The sequence below is a fragment of the Thamnophis elegans genome, chromosome Z (genome assembly GCF_009769535.1).
Source record: "Thamnophis elegans isolate rThaEle1 chromosome Z, rThaEle1.pri, whole genome shotgun sequence".
Lineage (NCBI taxonomy): Eukaryota > Metazoa > Chordata > Lepidosauria > Squamata > Colubridae > Thamnophis > Thamnophis elegans.
This window is the reverse complement of record NC_045558.1, coordinates 14,355,501-14,368,986: the sequence shown is the minus strand read 5'-3', so window position 1 is coordinate 14,368,986 and position 13,486 is coordinate 14,355,501. Positions and strand designations below refer to the sequence as shown.

At 43.8% G+C, this 13,486-nt stretch overlaps 1 protein-coding gene across 1 annotated transcript in view; it reads left to right on the top strand.

The window, feature by feature from the left end:
• ADARB2 (adenosine deaminase RNA specific B2 (inactive)) overlaps positions 1–13,486 on the top strand; it is a 149,546-nt gene that overhangs the window by 73,612 nt on the left and 62,448 nt on the right. Inside the window, exon 4 of the mRNA XM_032234979.1 lies at positions 497–611. Within this exon, the coding sequence (XP_032090870.1) occupies positions 497–611 (115 nt within the window). The remainder of the gene's footprint in view (positions 1–496; positions 612–13,486) is intronic.

Genomic DNA, 13,486 nt, shown 5'->3' with positions numbered 1-13,486 from the left:
CTGGAGCATCGCAAGCAATGGATGCTCATGTGCATGCATGCCCGGCTCCTGTTGCAGTGTACTGGTTGCAACGGGAGCCGAAACCCACCACTGGTGCTATTACTATCTAAAGGAGTGAAAACAAACTCAAACCAGCACTGAATGACAACAAATCATGGTCAGAATGCAAGTGAAAGAAACTGAATCGGCTGACAATGATTTGATAGGCAATCACAGCCTGAAAAGCATTAGTAGGATCAAGGAAAGACTGGTAGCCATGCAATGCGGCTTAGCAGCCATGTTCCAAAGACTGTGTCTTCTATTTCAGGCCAATCCTCAGTTGGAAGGTATTTCCTATTTGCAGGCCATGTGAATGCAAAGAGATGAACAGCAGAGTTGGCGATTCTTTGCAGTTAGTGGCACAAGCTGTTATGAGTAAAATAGAAAACTTGAAGATGCAATCCGCTGCTTTGGTCACGCCAAGTTAATAGAACAGTTTCTGGTTATGTCTTTCCAGGAATTTGCTGATTCCGTGTACCAAATAATTACAGAGAAATTTCAGGAAGTGACGGATAACTTTGCTGCCCTCCATGCATGCCACAGATCCCTTGCAGGAATTGTAATGACTAGAGGTAAGCGTCCAATTTTCTTGCTTTTTGCTTAGCCTATAGTTTTATTTATTCTAAGAAAAGCCTGTCCATTGATTCCCCTAGTTACTTAAATATAGATAATATCTGTATGTGCCCCAGTCTACCTGCACTTAGTAATTAAAAGTGTGTGCGATTCTGAAATGTAGCTACAATATTAAGTTCACCTACCTGAATCCCCAGTAAGGTAGGAAGTTTGAACTCTCCCAAGCTGCTTTGAGCTTCACGTAATGCAAGCAGGAAAGTGAGATAATGTGCTTTAAATAAGCATATAAATAAAGCATATAAGCACTTCATCCTTTTTACAATGTTATGGTGAAGATAAAGTCCCATTTCAGAGGAATGATGGGATGCAAATGTCTTCCTTTTCCAGTCACTAAAGCAGCCACATCTTGTGCAGAACTTGTGCGCATCTGCTTCAAAAGCTGTTCCAGTTTGCCTGTTCATGTGCATATAATCCCACCTGTGGAACTGCTTGCTAGTAAAGCAAAGGAGCTGTACATACACACGTGGAAACTGGGGAGTTTTCAAAACAGCCATACAGATCCTGCAAAAGCTGTATATAGAAGCTGTTCTACTGATTGAAAGAAGACTTTCCTGCATGCTAATATGTTTTGTTCTTTTTTAAAAAAAAATAACCCAAAGAAATTTTCCTCGGTGCATAAATTAGTCAGGGTGTCAGATGCAAAGAATCAGGATTATTTGTAAAGTTGCAACATGGAAGTGTTTAACTGAAAGTTCATAAAATAGGAAGTTTCTCCATGACACCTGCCCTAAATCAGGGGCGGGATCCTACCGGTTTAACAACCGGGTTACTGAGCCCGTGCACAGTTTAGAGGTTAATTGCCTTCCCGATTACTGCTTGGGAAGCAAAACAGCTGAGGTGCAGCAATCCACTCTGCCACACAACTCAGCTCAGAAGATAAAGGTACCGTATTTTTCAGAGTATAAAACGGACCTTTTTCCCCCCTAAAAAAGAGGATGAAAATCTGGATGCATCTTATACACTGAATACAGAATTTGTGGCCTCCTGAAACCTCACCTCCTTTGCAAAAATGGACATGCAGAGCTGTGGTGGGATTCAAATAATTTAACAACCGGTTCCCTGCCCTAATGATTTCTTCCAACAACCAGTTCAACAGACTGCTTAGAAAGTTAACAACCGGTTCTCCTGAAGTGGTGCGAACTGGCTGAATCTTACTACTGATGCAGAGGGAAGGGAAGGTTGTTGAGAAAGTGGTGGCCTTTCAACTCCGGCAGTCCTTGGATGAAATCGATTATCTGGATTCCTTTCAGTCTGGTTTCAGGCCTGGTTACAGCACAGAAACTGCTTTGGTCACGCTGATCGATGATCTCTGGCGAGCCAGGGATACGGGTCACTCCTCTATCCTAGTGCTCCTAACCTCTCAGCGGCTTTCGATACCATCAACCATGGTATCCTTCTGTGACGGTTGCGGGAGGTGGGAGTGGGAGGCACCATTCTTCGGTGGTTCTCCTCCTACCTCTCGGACAGGTCGCAGTCGGTGTTGGTCGGAGGGCAGAGGTCGACCCCTAGGCCCCTCAATTATGGGGTGCCGCAGGCTTCAGTCCTATCCCCCCTCCTATTTAACATCTACATGAAGCTGCTGAGTGAGATCTTACGCCGGCATGGGATTAAATACCATCAATATGCGGACGATACACAATTGTATCTGTCCGCCCCGTGCCAACTCAGTGAAGTGGTAGAAGTGATGTGCCAGTGCCTGGAAGCTGTCAGGGTCTGGATGGGAACGAACAAGCTTGCACTCAATCCCGACAAGACTGAGTGGCTATTGATGCTCCCTCCCAAGGATGGTCCAGCTATTCCATCTCTTAGCCTGGGGGTGAAATTATACACCCCTCAGAGAGGGCTCGCAATTTGGGAGTCCTCCTGGATCTGCAGCTGACATTAGAACATCACTTGTCGGCTGTGACCAGGGGGCCTTTGCCCAGGTTCGCCTGGTGCACCAATTGCGACCCTATCTGGACCAGGAGGCCCTTCAGATAGTCACTCATGCCCTCGTCACCTCAAGACTGGATTACTATAATGCGCTCTACATGGGGCTGCCCTAGAAGAGTGTTCGAAGACTCCAATTAGTCCAGAATGCAGCCGCGCGAGCGATTGTGGGTGCACATAGGTACACCCACGTTATACCTATCCTCCGCGAGCTGCACTGGTTTCCCATTGGTCTCAGGACACGTTTCAAGATGCTAGTCGTTACTTTCAAGGTTACTAGTCGTTACTACATGGCATCGGACCTGGCTACCTGAGAGACCTCCTCCTGCCAATTACCTCCCAGAGACCTATTAGATCACACAGACTAGGCCTCCTCTGGATTCCATCTGCCGGTCAATGTTGGCTGGCGACTCCCCGGGGGAGGGCCTTCTCTGTAGCTACTCCGGCCCTCTGGAACAATCTCCCCATTGAGATCCGGACCCTTACTACCCTTCTGGCCTTCCATAAAGCAACCAAGACCTGGCTGTTCCGGCAGGCCTGGGGCTGTTGAATTATCCAGCCCCATCCTAAGTTATGAATGTTGTTGCAATTTTAAATTGTTGTTTTATTTTTTATATTCCCCCTCCCTTTTTATTGTAAGCCACCCTGAGTCTTCCAAGAGTGGACGGCATACAAGACTAATAAATAATAAATAATAATAAGAGGGTTTGGGAGGCCTGTAAAGTGCTCCGGGGGATGGGGAGGACAAAAATGAGTGAAAAATGGGCCAGTTTTTCCCTCACCCCACCCCCAGGAACACTCTGCAAGCCTCCCAAACTCTATGCATGCCCTGTTTTTTGCAAAAAAACCCTGGCCCATTTTTGTCGGAAATGGGCAGTTTTTTGCTTATTTTTGCCCCCACCCAGCCCCCAAGAGCACTTTGCAGGCCTCTCGGGTTCTGTGCATGCCCTGTTTTTCACAGAAAACTTTTTTTTTAATTTACCTCTTCAAAATCTTGGTGCGTCTTATACTCTGAAAAATACGGTATGTAAAGTGCAAGGGCGGGCAGGCAGGCCCACTTGCTAGTGGGAGCGAACCTGTTTGCTCCCAGCTGATCTTCAGAGCTACCAGTTCGCCCAAACTATAGAACCTATAGAATCTCCACCCCACTTGCTCTAAATCATGATCTTTGTAATTTCAACCCAATTAATTCCAGTCCTACACTCTGGGGCAATAGAGAACAAATCTACACCACCTTCTTTCCAAATCCTTAAGTTCTTAGGTGTCTATGTGTACAGGTGGTTCTTGGCTTACAGTTCATTTAGTGGCCATTTGAAGTTACAACGAACCTGAAAAAGGTGACTTATAATTGTTTTTCACTCTTACAACCATTGCAGCAACCCTGTGGTAACTCTCCTTGGTAACTGGTAACTGTCTCATATTTATGATGGTTGCAGTATCCCGGGGCCATGTAATCACCTTTTGCAACTTTCTAATGATCAAAGTTAATGAGGAAACCAGGTTTATTTAATAATCTTGTTACCATTTTAACAACCGCAGTGATTCACTTAACAATTGTGGCAGGAAAGGTCATAAAATGAAGCAGATTCACTTTTTGCTTAGCAACAGAAATTTTGACCTCAATCATGGTCGTAAGTCAAGGACTACATGTTCTGACCTAGGCTTCCCCAGCAGAACGAAGCTGAGTCCTGATAAACCCCTTTTATTTAATTTACAGTGAATTCCTCTCCAGTATAGTTGTAGTTGTAGTTATAGTTAAGTTTATTTATAGGCCGCCCTTTTCCCTGAGGGGACTCAGGGCGGCTTACAACTTATATAGGAAGGGGAAACATACAAAGACATATAGGACAATACATAATTAAAAAAGTAAAGCAACATTCATTCAACATTCGGGCGGGGATGGAGTATAACCTTTAACCTCAGGCCTGACGGGATAGCCAGGTCTTGAGGGCTGTGCGGAAGGTCTGGAGGGTGGTGAGGGTACGAATCTCCACGGGGAGATCGTTCCAAAGGGTCGGAGCTGCAACTGAAAAGGCTCTCCTCCGCGTAGTTGCCAGTCGACACTGACTGGCAGATGGAACTCGGAGGAGGCCCAATCTATGCGATCTAATGGGTCGTGAGGAGGTAATTGGCAGGAGGCGGTCTCTCAAGTACCTAGATCCACTACCATGAAGGGCTTTATAGGTGGTAAGTAGCACCTTGAAGCGCACCCGGAGATCAACAGGTAGCCAGCGCAGCTCGCGGAGGATAGGTGTTATGTGGGCGAACCGAGGTGCACCCACAATCACTCGCGCGGCCGCATTCTGGACTAGCTGAAGTCGCCGGATGCTCTTCAAGGGCAGCCCCATGTAGAGCACATTGCAGTATTCCAGCCTAGAGGTCACAAGGGCCCGAGTGACTGTTGTGAGAGCCTCCCGGTTCAGGTAGGGTCGCAACTGGCGCACCAGGTGAACCTGGGCAAATGCCCCCCTGGTCACAGCTGACAGGTGGTAATCAAAAGTCAGCTGTGGATCCAGAAGGACTCCCAAGTTGCGAACCCTGTCTGAGGGGTGTAAAATTTGACCCCCCAGCCTGAGTGATGGAACACTGGCCAAATTATTGGGAGGAAAACACAACAGCCACTCGGTCTTTTCCGGGTTGAGTACAAGCTTGTTAGCCCTCATCCAGTCTCTAACGGCTTCCAGACCTCAGTTCATCACGTCTACCGCTTCATTGAGTTGGCATGGGGCGGACAGATACAACTGTGTATCGTCCGCATATTGGTGATATTTTATCCCATGCCTCCGAAAGATCTCGCCCAGCGGTTTCATGTAGATGTTAAATAGTAGGGGGGACAGGACCGACCCCTGCGGCACCCCGTATGTTAGGGGCCTAGGGGTCGATCTCTGCCCCCCGACCAACACCGACTACGACATGTCCGAGAGGTAGGAGGAGAACCACTGCAAAACAGTGCCACCCACTCCCACCTCCCGCAGTCGTCGCAGAAGGATACCATGGTCGATGGTATCAAAAGCCACCGAGAGGTCAAGGAGAACTAAGATGGAGGCGTGGCCTCCATCCCTGGCTCTCCAGAGATCATCGGTCAATGCGACCAAAGCGGTTTCTGTGCTGTAACCAGGTCTGAAGCCGGACTGGAATGGGTCTAGATAGCTGGTTTCCTCCAAGGACCGCTGAAGCTGGGAGGCCACCACCTTCTCAACAACCTTCCCAACAAAGGGAAGGTTGGAGACTGGACGGTAGTTGTTAAGGACGGCTGGATCCAGAGATGGTTTCTTCAGGAGGGGTCTCACCACCGCCGCTTTAAGTGCGGCGGGGAAGTGCCCCTCCCGAAGAGAGGCGGTAATAACCAGAGTCTCCACCGGACTGTGGGTGAGAGTATCAGGAATAACCCCAAGTTCCGTCTGGAACCTCACAGGGTCCATCAGTCGCCTGGGGCGGAACCACCTGGTCGGTTCCTCCTCCCTACAGTGGGGGTTTGGTCTCCGGAAGTCAAGCCTCAGTAGGCAGTGGTCTGACCACGACAAGGGTATGATTTCGTTACCCCTCAGACCAAGATCACAAGTCCACTGCTCCGAGAGAAATACGAGGTCGAGCATGTGACCCGCAGAGTGGGTTGGGCCCCGAATTACTTGGGTCAAACCCATGGCTGTCATGGAAGCCATGAACTCCTGAGCCCCATCAGAGTGTTCACCGAGCGAAGGCAAATTGAAATCCCCCAGGACCATAAGCCTGGGGAACTCAATTGCCAGCTCGGCTACTGACTCGAGGAGCAAGGGGAGGGCTGCTGCAACGCTGTTGGGAGGCAGGTACATTAGCAGCAGACCCACTTGACCCTTGAGGTCCAACTTCACCAGCAGGGACTCACACCCGACAAGCTCCGGAGCAGGGATCCTACGAGGTGCTAAAGACTCCCGGATAACAATAGCCACACCCCCACCCCTTCTCTGAGCTCTCGGCTGATGCAGCACCTGAAATCCTTCTGGGCACATCTCTACGAGGGGGACTCCTCCCTCCGGGCCCAGCCAGGTTTCAGTAATACATGCCAGGTCTGCCCCCTCGTCTAAAGTATAGACTTTCCTCTCCCAGTCTTTCAAGATAGTTCACAATTACTGACCTTTATCGGGCTTGGAGAATGGTGAGGCCGATATCTTTGGCAAGAATGCAGGAATGAACTAATTGTCTCCTGCAAACACCCCCTCCCTTTCACTCCTCTTTTATTCCCTATGGGAGGGGCCCTTCACCGTACACTTGTGGCCTTACTCCCAAGTTGAACCTTGTTCCTTAGCTGTCCCCTTTATCTGGCAACTCTGCACATGTGCACACTGGGATCAGGCTCCAGCTGTTCTTCTGCCCCACTACTGTCTGACTTTGAAGGCCCTGGCCCCATCTCTGCCTCCGACACTCATCAGTCTTCCCCAGCCTCCAGGACTGGCCCATGTGTCAATGTTCCAAATATCATGCAGAATTAAATCAGAGTCCAAGACAGAGCTATCCTTAAAGTTCCAATTTAATAAGACAGACATGTTGGCATTGTACTGTGGAATCCCAATTCTGGAAGTTACATCGGATTCTCACCCAGTTGAAAGTTCATGATCTTGTCCCCAAACCCACAAATCCATCACATTGTCCAATCTTCTTCTTCCACACTGGCATCCCCACCCAGCTGATTCCGGTCAAGTGCAGAGGTGCAGAGACAAAAGATGACCTTGGGCTTCTAGAAAAGAATGACAACAACACATTCCACAATTTTACTCCTTTCTATTCCTGCCTCCCAACTACTACACTAATGAAACAGCATAATGAAATAAGAGAGAGTGTGGCAGGCCAAAGATCCTAAAAGGGATATAACTGCAGGCTTGACACCATGTTCCTCTCCAACTTCCTCACTGTCTGAATCTGCTGCCAGCTCTGCTCGCCACTGGCAGGCCACAACACTACCTGTATTCACATTCACACATCCATAGACATTGTTTTATCTAACTCTTCACCAAACTATTATTCCTATAATTATTTCATTTTATTTCATTTACACATTCTTCTAGGGAAACATTGCCTCACACCAATTATGTTTGATTACAGAAAGTTGCTAGTAAGAATAATTGATCTTTCCTTATATGTGTTTTATTGAATACTACATCAGTAGGGATATTATCTTAACATCTATTCTAGCTGCAGACCGAAATATATTCTTTAACGTATTAGCTAACAAAGACTATCATTGGGATTATGCTACAGCACAGCACTTTGGGATATCTGCAAAGCATTAAAAAGAATAGACATCGATGGAGATAGAAGCTTCACCTGTTTTTATGTGCAGCAAACATTAAAAAATTTGATCCCACCATTGTGATTGCCATCTTGATTTTTGCTTAACTGTATCCTGAAGATATCCTTGATAGAACTATGAGTCTAATTTCCTATCTTTTATTATAGCTTTTCAACAGTTTAAGAAAGGCATTTTTCATTATGCCCCAGAATTGCAGAGATGAAATGTAGGAGCATGGTATGATTCCAACTGTTTTTTTTCTCCCTTTCCTACATAAAGTTTGATTTCAGCTCCAACTAGAGTATAAAGGCTTGAATTAGTGTATTAAATGTAGACGGTAACCTCATATGCATATGTTTAGAGTTTGACAGACAATTTTTCAGAGAAAGCAGGAGGTATCCAATGCATATTCAGAAGAGCTTGCTAAATTATCTGGAACAAAATGGCATTATGCTGTAGTTTTAGGCTATACAATATGTTAACTGCTAGCAGCTCCAACTAGATCAATAGACAGAAGTGAACCATAGTAAACCAACGGCCTACACCTCAACATGGTATTCCTTGGGTACTTGAGACTTCAGCTGAAGAATGCAGTGAAAATTAGCTGAGTTACCTTGAGCCACATCTTGGCTTAGGAAAAGCCAGTTCTAAATGACCATTCCAGGACAGGAAATAACAGAACAGAGATCTTCCATGATACATCTAGACAAATACTGAGGTCCTTGCTGAAGAAGGCTCTTCTAGGGGAAATGACAGGTCAACGTTCTGCTGCTATAATATATCAGCCCAGAAAAAAGGCAGGAAAAAATCCCCATTAGAAGGGAAGTCCCCTATCTGGCTTTTTTGATCAAATTTCACCTGTAAATTCACCTGGTTTATAGGAAAAGCAGTACTGTTACTCAGTGGTTCATGCAACAAAGCTGTAGGCTTCAGTGTGAAAGTCCACTTGATGGCAACTCATACTAGAAAATTCTCTTGAACTTGTTAGAATAAACAGCTATTCTTCTGCATTGAACCTTGGCTGACTGAATTCTCTAATCTCATGATTCTTTGTGCCTGGATCTAACTTTGAGACTTTGAGAAGGCCTGTGACTAATTTGAGTTTGGCTTTTGATTGACTTGCTGGTTATACATTGTTGTGCCTCCTTAATTGCAAGTACCCTTTTTGTGATTCTAGGTGGTTTATTTAAAAAAAACCATGAAATTGTATAAAACCCATAGCTAAACAAGTCTGTGGTTGATTCCTCCATTTGCCAAGCTTGATCTGGAATAGGATAGTTACAATAATATTTGCACTCTTTGGAACCGTTCGAGTATATCCTTATATCTCAAGATAGGAGATCCATAAGTATATCTCCGAAGGACAGCCTGAACCAGAAGTGCATTGAAAGTGCATCTCTGCACACATCCATCCATCCATTCACCATTCCAGAAATTCTCATGTGGATTGTAGTGGGAAATAGGCAGGTAGGACTTGATAAAGTGTGAGAGACAGAAAAGAAATGAAAGGAAAAAAGGGAGCACGATGGAATGTGCTGGTTTCACCAAATCAGACCAATCTCTAATCTTTGCTAGTTATGAGCCCAATTTATGCATATTTCCTGTCAGTTTATAACTCAATTATTAGAAGAAAAAAATAAATTTTAAAAACAGAATGCTGGAATTTGTAATACCACCTTTCCTTTTAATTGGCAATTACTGGACAGAATAAAGAACTTCAGTCATTCGCTATGTGGCCAATCATTATTTACAAATAATAAGAGTAAAACCACTTCCATGCTTAACTTGGATAAAAGATGGCAGGTATTTAAACACTGTTTTTCCTATTTAAGGGTGATGCATCTGGACAGTTAATAATGCATAGAAATGTTTTCTGTCTTCTTTTCTTTCCAAATGCACAATCTAAAAAATGTAGTCATCTTCAGAGGAGAAAGCAAGGATGCCTACAGAAGAGTGATATACCCTGATTTCTTTTCTCTGCGTCAGAGTTCATTTTTCTCTTGCAGGCTTTTACTTTCTCTCTTTTTATGAACCTGACAATCACTTTGATCTTAAAAGCAAGCAGGGATGCCTTTTCTATTATCTTATATGAAATAAAGATGAAGTGGACGAAAGGGGCTCTAAACAGCAATTTCATGCTGTGATAAAAGTTGGAAAATTAGAGTCCATATTGCTTGAAATGGATCTTAATCATCACTAAGTGGGGTAGCTGGAGAAAAGTAAGAGTTGACAATCTGTCTCCATGGATCCTTCTAGTGGTTTTAAGATTTAGAATGCATGACACCTAAAAGGAATAAGGAATATTAATGGGCAATCTACTTCTGGCCCTTAGTGGGAAGCTGGTAAAATATGTTTGCAGAAAGATGCAATAGTTTGTCGGTTTAAGGATCCAACCAAGATGCCTTTCAAATAAAATCAATTACACAGGTAGACTTCTTTCACTAGTTGGTGTGAGAGAAGGCAGGGTGGCCAACTTTCAATGGTCCTTTAATCTTGTATTCTTATACTGAGCAGACAGTGTGGGGCTTATGGCAAAAATAAGCCCTACCAATTTGATAATTCTTTGAACCATCTTTGAAATCAGTAAAATCAAACATCTTTGTGCAAAACTCTTGAAGATTGAACAAGGTCTGGGAGTTCTTTCCACGGGTTACAGCCACAAATCTTTGCAGGTATTCCTCAACCTACAACAGTTCATTTAGTGGACGCTCAAAGTTACAACAGCACTGAAAAAAATGAATTATGGCTATTTTTCACACTTATCACCGTTGCAGCATCCCCCTAGTCACATGATCAAAATTCAGATGCTTGACCACTGACTCATATTTATGAAGTTTTCAGGGTCCCCACAGTCATGTGATCACCGTTTGAAATCTTCTGACAGGCAAAATGAATGGGGAATCCAGATTCACTTAACCATGTTGCTATCTTAACAACTGCAGTGATTCACAACCAATACGGCAAACAAGATTGTAAAATGGAACAAAACTCACTTAACAACTGTCTCGCTTAGCAACATGTATTTTGAGCTCAATTGTGATCATAAATCAAGGACTACCTATATTTGTCTATGCTTGGAAATATAGCTATAGCTTCAGATCATCTTGTATAAAAATACAAGTGTCCACATGTTGCATGGCTAAATTATTGTCTTATCTTTATATCTCTCCAAGTAGGTGGAATAAAACAGAAAATAAGAGTAATAGGATAAAACCTATAAACAAAATTTAGATGAGTTTACCTATAACAATGGTGGCTCAGTGGCTAAGACATTGAGCTTGTCGATCAGAAAGGTTGGCAGTCCGCGGTTTGAACCCCCAGTACTGCATAATGGAGTGAGCTCCCGTTATTTGTCCCAGCTTCTGCCAACCTAGCAGTTCAAAAGCACATAAAAATGCAAGTAGGGACCACATAGGTGGGAAGGTAACAGCGTTCCGTGAGCCTTCGGCATTTAATCATGCCAGTCACATGACCATGAGACATCTTTGGACAGTGCTGGCTCTTCGGCTTTGAAACAGAGATGAGCACCGCCCCCTAGAGTCAGGAACAACTAGCATATATGTGAATTTTTAAGTAAAATTCAAGATAGATAGAAATGTTAATCTACACTAGACCCATAGAGCACTCTAAGGAAGCCTTTTGAGGATAGTTATCTTATACAGTGTCCATATTGTAGTAAATATAAGGAGTCCTTACCTGTAAGAAGACAGCTCAATTAAAAACAAAAATAAAGTGTACCTGGAATTGTTTTAAAGAGCATTTCTTGTGGTCTATCTTTGCAGGATAATATAATTGGCTTGTCTGAACTTACAGAAAGATCTTAATAAAGGAAGTTCTTCCTAACATTGCCCCATAAGTGTACTGAACCCAAATTGTTCAGATCACTTGACATCTAGGGGGCTGCAAATATGGAACCTGTATATTGGTCCAGACTAGCATTTGTTTATTTATTTTTGGCCAATAATACATTGAACAAGGAAGAAGCAGGCTCTTGGAAACATTTTTCTCCCTTGTTCACAGCAGGAAGTAAGTGTAACGAACCATGGAAATTAGAACAAGAAAGGAATGCTAAGTCATCACATTTATGTATCTGTCAGTGCCCAATTACTCCCTATAGTGCATTCTAGAGTGCCTTTCTTTTCCGCATCAAAATTATATCATGTAGGTTTCAGCATTTCCTCTGAGGGATCTATTCATTCTAAATTTCTTTAGTTGTTAATAATGATTCTATTTTTGCTTCTCTATTTTTCTGCCTATGATCTTTATTGAAGCATTCTTCACCTCATCATTCATACTGTCCTAACTTCTGATTTTCATTCTCCCGTGGAGATTCGTACCCTCTCCACCGTCCAGGCCTTCCGCATAGCCCTTAAGAACTGGCTAGCCCGTCAGGCCTGGGGACAAGGTTAGCCGCCCCTCCCGAATGAAGAATGTATGTTGTTGAATATTTTATTATATGTTTCTCTGTTAATGTTTGTCTTCCCCCTCCCTTGATTTTATGTGAGCCGCCCTGAGTCCCCTCAGGGAAAAGGGCGGCCTACAAATATTAATAAATACAAATACAAATACAAATTCTTCCTCTTGTTTTTTTAGCTCTCAGAATCAGACAGACTGTTCTAGTGTTCCTGAATAATATATGTATTTCCCATTATTTCAATCTTTCCCCTTTTTAATCTCTTTTTCACTTGAAAATGTTTAATTAGCTCTATTGCCATTCTGATTTTATAACTGGTCTGTCCACTCTGATCATGTTGGAGTCGCATGATTCTCATAATTAGAGATGAACCAAAGCATAGGTAAAGGTAAAGGTTCTCCTCGCACATGTGCTAGTCATTCCCGACTCTAGGGGGCAGTGCTCATCTCCGTTTCTACTCTGAAGAGCCAACACTGTCCGAAGAAGTCTCTGTGGTCATGTGGCCGGCATGACTAAACACCAAAGGCACACAGAACGCTGTTACTCTCCCATCAAAAGGTGGTCCTTTTTTTTCTACTTGCATTTTTACATGCTTTCGAACTGCTAGGTTGGTAGAAGCTGGGACAAGTAGTGGGGGCTCACTCCATTACATGGCACTAGGGATTTGAACTGAATTGCTGAATTGCCAACCTTTCTGATCAACAAGTTCAGCATCTTAGCCACTGAGCCACACTGCATCTCTCGAACCAAAGCATACACAGTGAAATAAATGGAAAAGCCAATTCCAGAATTACCCTCTGATGTGAATGAGACAACAGAAAGTCTGAACTTGTCCATTCTTCTGTTTATGACACCGGCTCCCTATTTCTCTTTAAACATCCTGAGACTTTATTTGTTTATTATTTAATATTTTTATTATTACATTTATTTTCCACCCATCTAAACTTTGAAATGATTCTGGGTAGCTTACAGCATTAAAAGCAATGAAACCATAAAAGACAAATATGCAATCCAGCAAGCTATTTTTGCTAGCTGCCAGAATTTCAACAGTTCGATTCTCACTGGCTCAAGGTTGACTCAGCCTTCCATCCATCCAATGTTAGTAAAATGAGGACACAGATTGTTGGAGGCAACATGCTGACTCTGTAAACCACTTAGAGAAGGCTGTAAAGCACTATGAAGTGGTTTATAAGTCTAAGTGCTAT